The sequence below is a fragment of the Eumetopias jubatus genome, unplaced genomic scaffold (assembly GCF_037043125.1).
Source record: "Eumetopias jubatus isolate StellerSeaLion01/CBP00866 unplaced genomic scaffold, mEumJub1_p1.0 scaffold_8, whole genome shotgun sequence".
Taxonomy (NCBI): Eukaryota; Metazoa; Chordata; class Mammalia; order Carnivora; family Otariidae; genus Eumetopias; species Eumetopias jubatus.
In genome coordinates, this window is record NW_028274814.1 from 78,804,048 (window position 1) to 78,818,884 (window position 14,837).

Consider the following 14,837-nt stretch of genomic DNA (forward strand, 5'->3'; position numbering starts at 1 on the left):
ATCACTGGGATGTGTGAGATCACAGGAAAGGGTGCTACCTACCTGGCTCCCCACCTCCTTACCAAACACACATACACACACACACACACAGGAGACTGACCTCTTTGAAATTGTCAAAGGCAGCAAGAATGATTTCGTGACCTCCCCGCACCAAACACACAGCTGCCAAGAGCTCCAAGACAAGGGCTTTGGTCCTAAGGGGTGAAGAAAAAAGATTAACCCTTTAGCTCCCCACCCTGGCCACCACACAGTTCACCTCCACAACCAGGCGAGTTCTTTCAGAGTGGAGACAGCCTCACAAGTGAGGGGAGTGGGTTTTGGAAAGAAAGCAGGGGTAGGAAGGCTTGCCCCCTCGCTGAACTGTGCAGACCAGAGGGAAGCCAGGGACACTCCTCCTCCTCTAGCAGAAGGAGCAGAACCAAGGCGCTGACCTAGGCCGCCGGTCCCTGAGACCAGGCAGGTGGGACTTGTTGTCAGGGTCAAGTGGAGCCCAGATCTCCAGAGCTCTGGGCACAGTGGGGAGGAGAGGGGAGGGAAGCAACTCACCTTGGGTTCTTGTTGTTGAGACTGAGTGCAATCTCATTGACGGCGTGGGGGTGGGACATGACCAGGTTGAAGCCGTACTGTAACAAGGAAGGAAGACCTTGATGGTGGGAAGGCAGCTCCCTGCTGGATCTCCTTGACTATCGGCCTGCCAGCAAACTCGCCTTTTACAAGCTGGTGCCCTCCCAGCTCTTCTAGTTTGGCAGATGAGGCAGGACAGGCAGAGCATCCGTGGCCCGTGCTGCCCCCTTACCTGATAGTTCATGATGGCTCTGAGGCAAAGGATACAGACATGGACATCATCCTTCTGGCTCACCAGGCGGGAGTTCTTCAGGGCCCTGCGCCCAGGGAGAGTGCTGTATCTGGGGAAGAGGGGGCCGCTGGTGAAGGGTCTAGGAGTGCTCACCATCACCCGGACAGCAGGCTGCACCTCCACAGCAGCAAGAGAGGGAGACAGGGGACCTTGAACCGACAGCCTCGAGAGTGGTGGGGGAGGCAGGGGCAGGGTGCTCAGCAGTTTTCACCTCTCTGCCACAGGCCTTTGTGAGTAACTACCTGGGATCCCAGCTTTATAATCAGGGCCCAAACCATCCTGAGCCCAGGGCCCTCCGAAATACAATGGCAGGCGTGCAGGCCTTTCTAGTCCTCAAGATGGATCCAGGGAGACGTTCATCTGAGCCTGCCCTCCTCCTCCTTCCAGTCGCTGCATCTTCCACAAATTCCCTGGGGCCGGAGCATCTTGGCTCCCATCCCACTTCTACAGCCCAGAAAGGGCACAGCAGACCCCAAAGGCAATAGGAGGGCCAGGGGCTACATCTGGCTTGGCCCCCAGTGATGTTTCATGAAAGAAAGAGGAAGCACAAATGGTGTCTGCTCATGCATGAATGACTAGAATGATGAGCAGGGTCAGAGCGACAAAAGGAGACCAGGATAAAAGCATGGCCACAAGAGGAACACAGACCACAGAAAGGGCCACAGGGCCCAAAGGAGAGCCTCCCTGGGTAGGAGGGGCTCTGAAAAGTCATCTGGTCTATCCACCTGCCTCCGGGAAGGACAGCTCCTACAATACTGCAAAAAAAAAAAAAGAAGAAGAAGAAGAAGAAGAAGAAGAACACAAGGCAGGCTTGGAGAGAAAAGGAAGAAGGGAAGGGAAGGTGAGCTGCGGGCAGGTTGTGGGGGAGCTGGTCTCGGAGCAGTTGATGGGGCAGAATGCAGAGCCAGAGGGAAACAGACTTGAGGGCAGGAGCTCATCACCCAGTGAAGACGAGGGAGCTGGATGAGGGCCGGCCCCACCTAAGAGGCCGGCAGGAGTGGCAGAATGAAAAAGAGGAATGGGGAGGGGGAGCCCCTAGAGGGGAGTGTGGAGAGGGGAGAACTAGAACCCCAGATGGGGTGGGCTCAGCCGAGGGCGATGTACTTACCCAGGACAGATTGCTGGGCAGAGTCAAGGAGACAGAGAGGACAGACCAGAGACAGACTGGCAGGCAGAGGGCAAGAGAGCTGAGCCTGGAAGCAAGAGTGGGGGGAGGAGCAATGAGCACTCACCCCTGGCACCCAAGACCTGGACTGGGGGGCTAGGGTGGGAGGCAGGTGGGCAGAGCAAGAGCGCACATACCGGAGCACAGACTGGCGCGCAGAGCGAGCGAGGCTGTTGGTGAAGGGGGCTGACAGGGCGCTGGGTGGCTGCAGGTCCTCGATGGACCTGCTCCAGGACCGGAGCTTGTCAAATGCACCATCGTCACTACTCTCCAGACCCTCAAAGTCAAACCTGGAGCAGGAAAGGACACACAAGCGCACACACAGGAGAAATTCAGTGCTAAGCCCCCTGGCCAGCCCACCCCGCCCTGTAGACCTCAAGGGCAATCAGAAGCAAGAACGGCAAGAAGAGAAAGCGGAATTGGGCAGCAGAGACCCAACCCTGGTCGGGAGAGCCACCCACGCAGGACAAGGGCAGCGGAGGCACAGACAGCAACCAGGAAGGGGATCTGAGGGGATGGGAATGCTGACAGGGGTGAGCTGCGGCGCCTCGCTGGCCAGGCAACTCCAGGAGTGACCTCTCCATGGGCCCAAAGGGAGGCTCTCTGCACTCCCAGCCTTAGATAGCACGTCTCAGAGAAGCCATGGCTCCCCATGGAGAATCCGCTCTGTGCAAGGGTGGTGGCGAACAGGCCAACGCAGGTCTTGCTGTTGGCAAATGGCAGTGGCCAAAGGGGCCTCTCAGTGCCCTGAAGGGGCCCGGCTGGTTCTGGATTGGGCTCACGAGGGAAGGGAACGGAGGTCCAAGCCAACCTAGAGTGGGAGAGTCCACTAGGTTCAACCCAGAGTGGGACAGTCCACTAGGTTCAAGAGTACCACGGTCCCATCCCAGCACTGGGTTTTAATGGCTGGGTTTTCCGTGGTTCTACTTGAGACTGCTAGGTTTTCTGGAACAGAGGCTGCCTGGGGGAAGAAATCACAGGTCGAGGGTGTGGACTGGGGACCTTTGTCCCTACAGGAGTTGGGATGGTTTCTCTGTCACTTTCTACTTCTGTGATTGCCACCAGCAATTTGGGAGTGTGGCCAGGACAAGGAGGATGGCTTGAGATCACGGGGCACTGTCCTTTACGAATCCCCACATCAGGATATACCCACTCTGAGAAACCAGCCCCACTTGTCTTTCCTGTCCTCTTCCCCCAAGTAGGTCATTAAGGACTGAACGAGCATCTCCGACAGGCTCTTCCCCCGAGGAACCTTCTGCTCAGACATTCATAGCCCCAGGGTCAGAGGCATTTCTGAAATAGGAAATGATATCTGCAGGTGACTGAATGTTCCAAAGGAACAGGGGTAGGCTGCAGAGTCCTGATGCTGAGCTGCTTAATGGGGCTCTCAAGCAAACATCAGAGGAGGCTCCCTGACAGGGAACCCAGCCAGTGGCCCTCCTCAGTCAGTAATTGTATTCCCTAGTGCCAGTGCCCGCAATTTACAGATAAATGCCTTCACCCAGCCTCTGTTTGGCTTCACCCTTTTCCTTTCAACCCTTCCCAAAACACACTTTCTCTCCCCTTCACACCCTCTCCCTGCCCTGAATCTTTCTTTCGAAAACAGAGTCAAAAGCACTGCTGTGGACACTACAGTCCGGAGGATCCAGCGTATTTTGGTTTCGAGCAGCTGGGATCTGTTTGCTTTTCAAACGGGATAGATAGGCTTATTTGGAAAAATGATCTGCATCTTTTTACTATAAAAGCTCTGAATTTTTTTTTTAAAAAATCACTTCAGCAAATGTTTTTCATTGCTTTCTATAAAAAGAGTAGTTTTTAAAGGGAGAGGAGCATCACGAGGCCTGAATTCTGAAGGGATGGGAACGGGGAGTAGGCCACTCTTGGTTTTAAGGGGGGGGGTGACCTGGGAAAAGCGAAAGGCCAAACTGAGGAGAGGCATTAGTTCGAACCCCTAAAGAGCTAAGACTGAAGATCTGCTGGACCAAGGAGAATGGCCGTGGGGTAAGGACAGTAACAACAAAAGTGAAAGCCAAGGTTAGGACTGAGTCCCAGGACTAGGGCATTTCCCCAGGACTTGGGACTTTTGGTGCTAACATTGGGAAAAGTCATGGGCATACTGGGACGATTGGTCAGCCAAGGGCTGAAGTCTTGGCTCTAAGTCTGAAGCATTCATCGGGCATCACGTGAATGATCAGTATAATCCCTCTTTCCATATAGTCAGGCAATTATGGTAGGTTATACCACCTTGAATAACAAACAATAAAGCGGCTAGAGCAGTATAGACTTACTACGTTCTGAACACTACTAGTTGCTTTACACACATTATCATCTCAACCTTACAACAACTCTGGAACATGGATCCCCTTTTCTGTAAGAGGACGCAAATGTGCTTGAGGTCGCCCGGATAGTCATGGACGTAACTGAGACCCACAACCAGCTTTGCCGTTGTCGGCCCTTTTCACCACCTTATGCGGCCTTCTCATGTGTACTCCTGTGCTGAGGGACCCACCCCACCGGACTGAAAAGGGCTCCGAATACCTCATTTTCAGTGTGGGTCAAAGGTCATGCTCACTGCTCCTGGGGCTCTTCTTCAGCAATGACCTGGAGTAACCCTCTCACATCTGGAGACCCAAAGGAGGTTCTTAAAGACTCAACTCTCCAAAGGCAAATGAATCCCACTGGGCGTCTCTCCCAGAAGCCAGGACATTTCCTTGGACTGCTCGCAGCCTGGAGTCTGGATCCTTTGGGTTCTAATCCTGAGCTCCCTTTCCATATCTCCCTCCTTCTGCTCCAGCCACCTGGCCTTCTTCACGGATCCCAGACATCTTCTTGGCTGCCTGTCCACTCCCACTGCCTGGGCTCTTCCCTCCTGGCCTGGGACTCCTATTCCCGTCTTCACCACTGCAGTCTCACCCTTCCTCAGCAAATCAGAATGGAACTGTGTCCTCCCTCGCCGTCCCCAACCCTAGCCCCAGGGAGGTACTCACATGACCGAACATTGGGCAAAGGACAGGTAATCCACGAGCACGTCCAGGCCTTTGTTTTCATCATTCAGAAACTCCCGCACCCACCTGCCAATAGAGGAAACATAGTGGAGGGGTCTGCTAAAAGCAGGTCGAGGGTGAGAAGGGCGAGGGGCCTCTGACCCAACACCCATTCCTGAATCCTCTGGAACTTAGCACCAGGCTGGAAAAATTCTGAGGTTCAAAACCCATGGCAGACCCATTCCGTGGTCACATCACGGGCCTAGACCTCCGCTAGGCCGGGGAGCCAGGGATGGGGAAAGGTACAAGGCCTTTCAATACCATGTCAGCCACACAAGCTTTCAGGAACCCTCTCTTAAATGGCCAGGGCCCCGGCTCAATCCTTTTCTGCGTCCTTGGTGTCTGGCACAACACCGAGTGTGCTGTCCCTGCTTGATGTTTATTGGCAAAATTGTGGGGACATGGGGGGGTTGATCAAGAGCATTTACCACAGGCCCTTGCGCACAGCTGTGCCTGACAAGGGCTAGCAAGTCTCCAATTGGACCGAAGTCTCCGTCGAAAGGCAGGCAAAAAAGGTCAAAGAGAGCTCTGGAACAGAGACATGTTGGGCCAAAGGGCCCTTCCACCAGGTTCAAGGAAAGATAGTCTCGGTCACAGTGAGCAAAGAGGGATATGCGGGAATTCTGTGTTTGGTCAGGGTGAGTTTGACAGAATAGGAATAGGAAAAGGATGGGGGAACGGTCAGGGATTCGAGTAACTCCCTGAAGACTTAGGCCCCTTCAAGCCAGAGAGGCAGGAAGGTGGACAACAAAGACCGTAAAGACAATGGACCCTGGCATTTCCACCTTTCTGCCTTCAGGCCTCTTGGCCTGAGATATCCCTGGAAGGAAATTCAAGAGCCGATCCCAGGAGGGCTGTTACAGGACAGGTTCATTCCACAGCATAGAGCAACATAAAACTCTCAGGATAAAACCCCGACTCTCCTCAGTGCTCTGTTCCCTCGGATGTCTGGGGGTCTTTATAGGCAGCTGCCCCCAACAGCCCTGCAGGGCCGCCTCTCCCCCACAGCTGGAACACCAGCGCCATGTTTGCTGGCCACACCCTGGGACACAGTGAGAGGCTGGGCCGGAGCACCAGGCTCAGCTGAGGCTGACTGACACCGGAGCTGCCTGAAGTTAGCTTCCTCTCTGGGGGCCGACAGGCCTCCCGTTTCCTGTCTGTCTGCTCTCCAGCTCCCCACCCCCTTCTCATTTCCTGTCTGAGTCTACACTGCTATTTTCGGGATCTTGACACTTTGAGGAGAGGTTAAAGGGCACTTCGGCAAGGCAGAGAAACCAATACAAACCAGAGGGAGGAGGAGCTGGTGAGGCTCTGGAATCCCACTTCCCAGCCTGCCCCACGCCAGGGCCTGAGTTCCCATTGGGCTGCCCCTACACACCCAGCTTCGGCAGGCCCTGGGGCTGATCAGGCTGTGACAGAAGCAGGATCCTCCTCTCCCCACCTTGCCCTGGGCTCCTACCACCCCGGAGCACCCACACCCCAGCCTGACAGCCTGACAAACTCTTCCGGCCTAGAAATCTGGGAAGGAGCCTGGTCCTCCCCCACAACTGCCCAGAGAAGCCACAGTTCAGACAACAGCTCCTAAAATGCCAGACACGAAGCTGTTCCCTGGGAACCAAGGGCCAGGTCCAGACCTCTAACTTGTGTGCCAACTGCCAAGAGGCCCCGGGCCTGGGAACCATGCTGCTCTCGCCCCAGCTCCTGGCCAGTGGCCAGAGAGGCAGGCACCAGGTGGAAGGGGTGAGCAGAGGGGAGTGTCACACACGGCTCTGTGGCCCTCTCCTGAGAAGAACAGGCTCCCATCCTCATGCGGCAAGACCTACTAAGAAAGAAAGGGGGGCCTGAGAGGGAAGTGAGTAGTGGAAGGCCCTGCGGGGTGGTGTGCAGGGTGGTAGGTGGGATTTGGAGTTGCCATCTGTTTCACTCCCCCCCTCCCCCAAACACACAGGGTAGCTAAGGAGGCCCTGCCACTCCTGTGACGATTCACCAAATACAGCTGCAGGCTGAGTTTCACGTTTGCTAGCATGTCAGCTTTCACTCTGGTTCACGGAAGAGGTGTGGAAGCCAATTCTGGCCACTAAGCACAGCTGCCGAGGCCAGGAACTATCCCTTTCCTGTTCTCTCCGGTGCCATTTCCCCCATGACTGCTACTGCCGCGGCTGGCTGCACACAGGTAGCCTCTGTAAGAGCCCCAGGCAGGCCTGGCCCGGCGTGGACAAGCGGGCAGCCACCACAGGCAGGAGGGGAAAGGCAGATGATGTCATTCGGCTCTTTCCACCCCTGCTCTCAGGAAGCCCAGGACCCTGGGGATGGCCCCTGCCCAGCCTCCCCCACCCCCACCCCTGGCTCGACTTCTCACTCATGCAAGCTCTCAATATTTGTGCTTGGCCCCTTGGTCAGGATGGTAGCCCCGCCTGCAGTCCTCCATCAGGTTTCCCTCACTGTCCTTTGTGTACACTCTCTCTCTCACTTTCACTACATATGCTCTGACTGGTTATGGCTTTATAAAACCAAGACCACTGCCATCTGTCACTGTACCTTAGGCATTAGCCTGCGGCCTGTTCAGCAAGTGCTGTTTCCCTACTCAGAGGCTAGCAAACAAGACTCACTCCTAGGAACTCCCATTCCTAGGGACCCTGTCAATAGGCCGGCAGTACCAGGGTCTGTAGATACAGAAGATGTTCAATTCCTGGCCCCTGCCACCTTAGATCGACTTTCTTGGTGCCCTAGGAAGCTGCTTCTGCTCATGAACTACAACTGTCTTAGAATCAAGAAAATAGACTTGTGGGCACCAAACAGTCCAGGAACAAGGTCTCAGCTATCTGAGGCAAGGTGCTCCTCCGCCCCCAGTACGCTCTGGGCCTCCCTTGGTCCAGCCCCAGGCCACAGGCAGACTCGAGTCTCAGCTGTGATGGGAGAGACTTCTACTTAAAGCCACAGGCTGAAGACCCCAGGAGGGGCCCAAAGCTTGCCAACAGCTGGCAGAGCTGAAAGGGAGAAAAGCCAGAAAAAGAACAGTCTGAAGCTCCGGGGAACCAAAAGCCGTTCAAGGGGTGACTGTGCCTCACAGCAGTGAGATAAACAAGCCACCCATCCTCAGAGGTCGCCGGATCCTGATGGCCGATTCTGACTCACCCAATGTGGTTGGTACGAAGTGAGATCTCCAGCTCCCTCAGTACTTTGGTTGACTCCTGCACTCTCCTCCTGAACTTCTGTAAACATGGAATTTCCTGTCACTATTGGCAGCCCCCGATCCAACTTTATAGTACAAACAAAAGGGGTAGAAAAGGAAAGGGAGGGGACACAAGAGGGCAGCTACAAGCCTTCCCTCTGTTAGGAGCCAGCCACTCCAGGCCCATGGCCTCAGAACCCAGAAACCCAACTCCCATTGCTCAGAAGCAGACGTCCCACCCCAAGTCACAGGGGTTGCCCCCCAAACCCCACAGGACTATAACAGGCAACAAGGTGGGGCCTCCCTGCCTCACTTCACCTTCCGGGTTACGCTGGGGTCCAAGAAGCTCTGGAGTTTCTGGATGTAAGTGTGGGGAGGATTCTTCACCTGGAACCGTTCCTGTGAGGGAAACACGCGTGTGCGCACAGACACCCAGAGTTCTGAGGACAGCGTCGAGGAAGTCGAACCCTCCTAAAGTTGTCAGCTGGCCCTTAGCATCATCCAAACCAAAGGTTCTCTTCCTTGGCTGATTGTCAGACGCTTCTCATCTACTGCCATCTTCCCCTTCTCCGATTAGTGATCTCTGAGCCTAAAATATTTTTCTATGTTGAAAATTATTTTAAGAGCCTGTTGCTTTCTAAGACGTGGGGATTAAAGAGCTGGGAACAGCACCCAAAATAAAGATACAACTGAGAAGTGGTGTCCACTGCCTAGCTAACTGATGGCCCGGGATTAGGAGGGCCATGGAGAGAGGAGCTAGGCCTTGTAGAATGCAACCTCGTCAGCCCTGCACCCAGACTTGGGATTGGACTGGCTTCGCAACACTAACACATTCAGGGCTACAAACACACATTCTGTTCCTTGCCCAGACCCCAGGCCCCGACAATCCAGGCAACCTCAAATGCTAAACCTGCTTTTGGCAAAGTCATCCCTCGATCCCCTTCCACGAAGACCATGGGACCATGCCCTCCCCATTTTGGTCCAACCCCTGTATTAGACCCAAGCGAAAACTCAGGGAAAACTCTTAAGCATTCTGATCCTGTTAGGGCCTTCACAACTGAGATATCTGAAGAGTTGGAGGGCAGGGGTGCTGCAGAGGGTTCAGGGAGAATGATCTAATGTTAGGAAGTAGAGCCTAAACACAAAATGAAAAAAAAAAAGAAAGGTGTGAGAAACAGTCAAAATTATATGACCTGGAAAAGACTGGGAGATCATCAATTAAAGAAACTCAGTACCAACAAGCTACTGTTCTCCAACCCCCAAGCAGGAGCTCACCATGTTCACCAGCTCTCCTTAATGCAGAACACGAGGAAACGGGCCTTCCCTAGAGAGGAAAGGACCCAGACTAGGAGCTCTGAAGCATAATTCTACCTTATGTCAAGCAGCCTGATTTGGGAGGCAGTGGAACATAATAGCTAGCACAGATGGAGTCGGCTGCTTCATCCTGGTTCCAGTGTCAGGCATGGTACTGAGTCTCGAGTTCTTCATCCATAAAATGTAACAGTGCCTTCCTCAGGGGGTTTTTGTGAGGATTAAATGAGATATTTCAATATATGTAAAGTCCTTGGTCCCCTATAAGTACTTAATAAATGTTAGCTGTTACGATTCTGTCCAGGGCTTGAAAAGAAATCATAAATCTGTGACCGCTCCATCACAAAGTGCTGGGTAAGCACACTGACTATGCGCGGTGCCAGGCGCTTCCATGCCTCCCAAGAGGTAAGGAAGTAAAAGCAGACTCTCCTAACTGAGCAGACAGGCCTGTCGGATTTCAGAAACTCATGATCTGTGAAATTCGAATGTGTGCAAGGGAAAGAGCCAGGCCATGGGTCCTGGTTCTCAGTTCTGAGCTAAGTAATAATCTCTCTAGTCTCTTCTAGCTTGAAACACTGTTCATGTAGGGAGAGCTTCCAATCCTCATGTTCTGAGATTTGGGAACAGAAGACTATAGGGGACTGGGTCTTCTCATTCCTAGAGGCCTGTCAATAATGAGAAAAACCTGAGGTGCCAGGGCTGGGGCAGAGTGAGAGAGAAAGGGTCCTTTGGTCTACCATGCCAGGCAGAGCCCTCACCCTGGGGAAAGGCAGAAACAGGCTCTTCTGGGAAAGCTACCCAACTCCCTCTGCAGACAGCCAGACAGCCAGACCAACACAAACTTCCTTCAGGCTACTGCCCATCAGGAAGAAATCAAGACAGCTCTTTGCAGGCGTTAGAGGGGAACTTGGCCTGCCCGCCCCATCTCTGTTAAAGAGAGCCCTCTTGGGACAGGAAGTGAGCACGGACTGAGGCCAAGCCCAGGCCAGGGTTTCTCAAGGGACCCCAGGACTGTGGTCAGTGCCTTTGGCCCTGCTGCCTCGTCCAGCCCACGACACAACCCCTCCTCCTGGGCCTCGCCCCAGACCCCATACCTGGTCACAGATCAGATCCCACTTCTTCTCATTGTCATACTGCCGCAGGAGCCGGGCCTTGTCGGGAGGCAGGTTCATGGAGCTCTGAGGAGAGAACCTGAGTCAACAGGGCTGAAAGCTCCCTGCACCCAGAGGAGAGAAAGGGAGAGCGCGCACACCTTTTCCCTCCAGGGCCCTCGGCTTCACCCTGACACTCTGTGTCTGCTAAGGAAGGCTCAGAGAGGCGTGACAGTCCTGCCTCCCCTTCATATTTAGTTCAGTTTGGTTGAACAATGTTTTCCAATTTAGTGAGGCAAGATTAACTTTATTTTTAAGAAAACAAACAGATTAAAATAGAAGAGGCTAGAAGATACCAGAAATCCCTACAAGTAGGAAATGGAATGTTTCACGAGCTTTTGTTTCTTTTATTATTTATTTTAAGTATATACGTATACATATGCACACACACTAGTCATATGCCATAAAATGTGTTTCTTAACTTGGGACAGGGCAAAAACGTTACAAAGCCACTGTCTAAAACAGCAACTCTCCATCTGCTTCTCGCCCACGGCCTGAGGGATGCACGGCCTTCCTGCGTCACGCACGACTACGGGTGGATCCTGAGCCAGCCGCAGCCTGTGTGGATGCCATGCGTTTACCCCTATGCCCCAGATCAGGATACAAGTACATGAGAAGGACGTTAGCATAAAGGTAACAGCTCATTTTTAAGGAAATGATTTACAAAATATCAGCATTTTAATTATTAGTAGCTAGTTACTTATGACACACCTCCCAATTAATTAAGACACAGGAAAGTGTCCTAACGCCTTCCTGAAAGACACTCTAACCTGGAATATGGAAGGGCAGACCAGGAGTCATCTTATTTCGCTCACTACTGTTTGCTGAGTGAATAAATAAAAGTGGGCAGGAGTGAGGGAAGCCCAAGGCACCCTCGGGCTAGTCCTACGCAAGCCAGCAGCCCTGACTCCCCCTCCTTTATCCCCACCCAGCCAAGCTTCTCTTCTCTCCAGTGTGGCTGTCTTTGTTACAGGTCACAGCCCTTGCTTCTCAAGGCAGATCACTGCACCTGCTCCTCGCCCCATATTCCCGAATCAAGTATGATCTCCTACCTCAAGTGTCAGAGCTGTGACTTCCCACAAATCCAGCCCCTACCCCCAGCAGGCTACAGGCCACCTGGAAGGCCTTCCTCTCCTCTTTCTCTTCCTTACTTGCTGTTCCAAGTTCAGCTCTAATTCCCTGGGCACCCAAGCATGGCCAATGGGTTTACATCTATCTGCCCACTCCTTGATATTCTCATCCCTGGGGACACGAATTGTGCGCACCCAGGATCCCAAGGAGTCACACAGCCAGGCATTATTCCAGAAGTGGGAGCATCCTGGGAGTGGGCCTTCCACTTTCTAAGAAACTGAAAGAAAAACCTTAAACATCATTTATTTCTGTTAGACATGTCTATTATGCATTTACCTACACACATCCTATTAAACACTCATCTAGCCCCTCGAGGACTGTGTCTATTCACATGGTCTCCAACCCCTGATGAGGTGTGATAGGCACCTAGTGGAGAGGAAGCAGACGGTAAACCTGAGGTTAGGGCATCCTGGTTTGGAGTAATGGGCCCAGCTCTGGGCTGGAAACCTGGTCACTATGGCTCAAAAAAGGAGTATGGTTGGGATTTTTGCTCAGTGTCTAGGAATACCAAAATGGGGCAAGGAAGAGAAGAAAAGAAGGGGAAGAGAATTACCCATCACACCCCTCTTCACAATTTCTGCTGCCCTGTGAATCTGCCTGCACTCTTGCAGCAAAGAGGGGCTAATCAAATCCTCCCCCCCCCCCCCCGCCGACTGCTGATGCAGTAGGGATGGCTGGTTGGGCAAATACAATCCTGAATGTTCTCTCTGAAACCACTTGGCTAAGGGCCATTCTCATCATGTCTGTGTGGAGAGGAGGACAGAGGCAGGAGGCCACAACAAAACAGGGACCCAAAAGTTGAAGGTGAGCCCGGACCAAGGTCTCCCTCCTAACCACAGCCAGGCTGCTGCTGGCTAAGCCCAAGTGAGACCAGAGAAGAAACAGACCTCAGGCCTGGTTCTGGCTCTGGGCACATCTCGAGCACTTCATTGTCTTCTGCCCATTTCTCCCAAGTCCAAGCCATGGAAATAGAAAATAGTTGTCTCCCCTGGAAGAAAGCAACTGGTGGAGAAGGGGGCAGCCTGTTGCTACTGTGGCAGACATCACATCCTGTCTACACCAACTTCCTCAGCCACCCACTGTCAGCTGCTGCGGCCTCACGCTTCCCCACAAGGTGAACTGGGGAGATGTCGGTGCCCCGGGGGCTTTGAAGATGGAACAAAGTCACCCCCTTTGGGAACCCTAGCATAAGAGCACAGAAGAGTGGAAGAGGCACATCAGGGTTCAAACTTTAGATGCCCAGGAGAGATTGCCCCCCATCCCCAGAGTATGGACACGGATGGCAGAAGCATGATTCAGCTCTGACCACAGACCCACAAGCTCCAGTCTCAAGCTTTGGGTGGCACTTTCTGGACAGTGATGCCAGCTTCTCTGTTTCTTTGGGGCCCAAGTGTGACTGGGCAGGAAGTGGGTAGGGGAACCCCCCCAGCCTCCAGCACTCTCACACGATGTCGGTCCCCGACTGCAGAGCGGGAGCCACCCACCACGGGCTTCTCTCCGTGCCAGACAAGGGACTAGGGCTTCTGCAGCCACCCGATACCGTGTGTGAGTGAGCTCAGCAGGGCTCTGACGTCCTGAGGAAGGACAGATTCCTGAGTTCCGGGGACAGCCAGGGGACAAACCTGATACGTTCAGGTCTCTGTCAAAGGTGTGTTTCCTTGACATTTTTGTCCAGTGGCTCTGCAGCGATGGGGAGTTCTCGTAAGGCAGAAGCCAGGCTCAGTCCTTGCTACCTGCTCCCTGAAACCCTTGCTGAACAGAAAGGGGCCGTGGCTGTTTTGGAGCAGAGGCACTGAATGTGGAGTCAGAGAGCCCAAGATCAACTGTGGGATCTTCAGAGCTCATCCATAAAATGGAGATAATCTCACTACTTCACAGGGGTTTATGAGGATTAAATGATAGATGTTTTATATCCGGATGTGTCTGGAACACCGTGGGTGTTCCGCAGTCTCCTTCCCCTTCCTCCTGAAAATCCCGCGTAATGCTCTGACAGCCCAAGGACCCCTCTTGCTTCTGGGTTGTCTCGATCTCTGCCTCTGTCCCTCCTTCAGCGCTGCTTCTCAACCACTCAGGACACAGCCATCCTTTACCCCTACCCCCAACCCCCTCGTCCCCCACCAACCCTAAGACTAGGAGGCAATTAAATACCAACGTCCTTGAGGAGGGAGACCCTGGAGAGATGGGGGAGAAGAGGAAGATGAACTCACACTGAAAGCAACTCTGAGACTGATTCCTACATCAAGCAAACAGCCAGAAATCTAATAATAAAAACCTATAACGGGAAGCAGCAGAAAGGGGTGGATCTGATGCTTCCCCAGCAGGGCTGTTCTGGTTTACTGCCAGTTTGAGGTCAGGCACAGAGCCCTGCTCAGTGCCTAGCCCCGTCCTGGGTTCTGTGGGAGCAAGGCTTCCTTACTCCCCACCCAACCCCTGTCAGCCCCAGTGAAGCCAAGGAGGAAGGAGGTAGCTCTAGTCACAGAGGTTCCCTTCCCTTTCCTGCTCTGTACCCCTAGCCAGTTAGCCCCTCCTCATTTCCTTCCCATCGCAGGGGAAGGGAAATGCCGGTGGGGTTGGAGTTTCCTTCGAAGGTGTGGGTCCTGCGCTGGGACTCACCCCTGACGCTGTCAGTCTCCTTGGGTCGGGCTTGGGGAAAACCCAACCAACAGAAATAGGAACCACCAAAACTCCCAACTGTTTCTGTCGGTCCCAGTCAATCACGATGAATCTTAAGAACAGAAATGAACACAGGCATAGCTCCGCTGAGAGGCAGGGAGAGGGATGTCTGAAACTTTCCCGTGAAGGGGATTCTAGAGGCTTTAAGGAAGTCAGGCAGGGACTGTTTATTCTGAGCAAATACAGAATGTGAGTTGGTTTTCTTAATGTTTCCCCCCTCAGAACCGTCTCCCCACCAGGTCCATTATGGCTGACATTTCTCCTAAGTGTGGTAGGCCCGGTCCCCATGCTCAGCCCACGGGGGTGGGGAGCCTGGGAAGCTGAGTCTAGAACT

At 53.5% G+C, this 14,837-nt stretch overlaps 1 protein-coding gene across 3 annotated transcripts in view; it reads right to left on the reverse strand.

Moving 5' to 3' along the window:
* The window catches only part of FMNL3 (formin like 3), a 51,348-nt gene that overhangs the window by 11,523 nt on the left and 24,988 nt on the right, over positions 1–14,837 (reverse strand). For 2 of the 3 annotated variants that reach the window (XM_028125566.2, XM_028125565.2), the window contains exons 2-9: positions 10,643–10,726; positions 8,556–8,636; positions 8,201–8,277; positions 5,009–5,092; positions 2,159–2,311; positions 797–905; positions 547–623; positions 101–194 (exon numbers count right to left, since the gene is read on the reverse strand). In XM_028125566.2, the coding sequence (XP_027981367.1) occupies positions 101–194; positions 547–623; positions 797–905; positions 2,159–2,311; positions 5,009–5,092; positions 8,201–8,277; positions 8,556–8,636; positions 10,643–10,726 (759 nt within the window). The remainder of the gene's footprint in view (positions 1–100; positions 195–546; positions 624–796; positions 906–2,158; positions 2,312–5,008; positions 5,093–8,200; positions 8,278–8,555; positions 8,637–10,642; positions 10,727–14,837) is intronic. The other variant, XM_028125570.2, reaches the window with a different exon arrangement.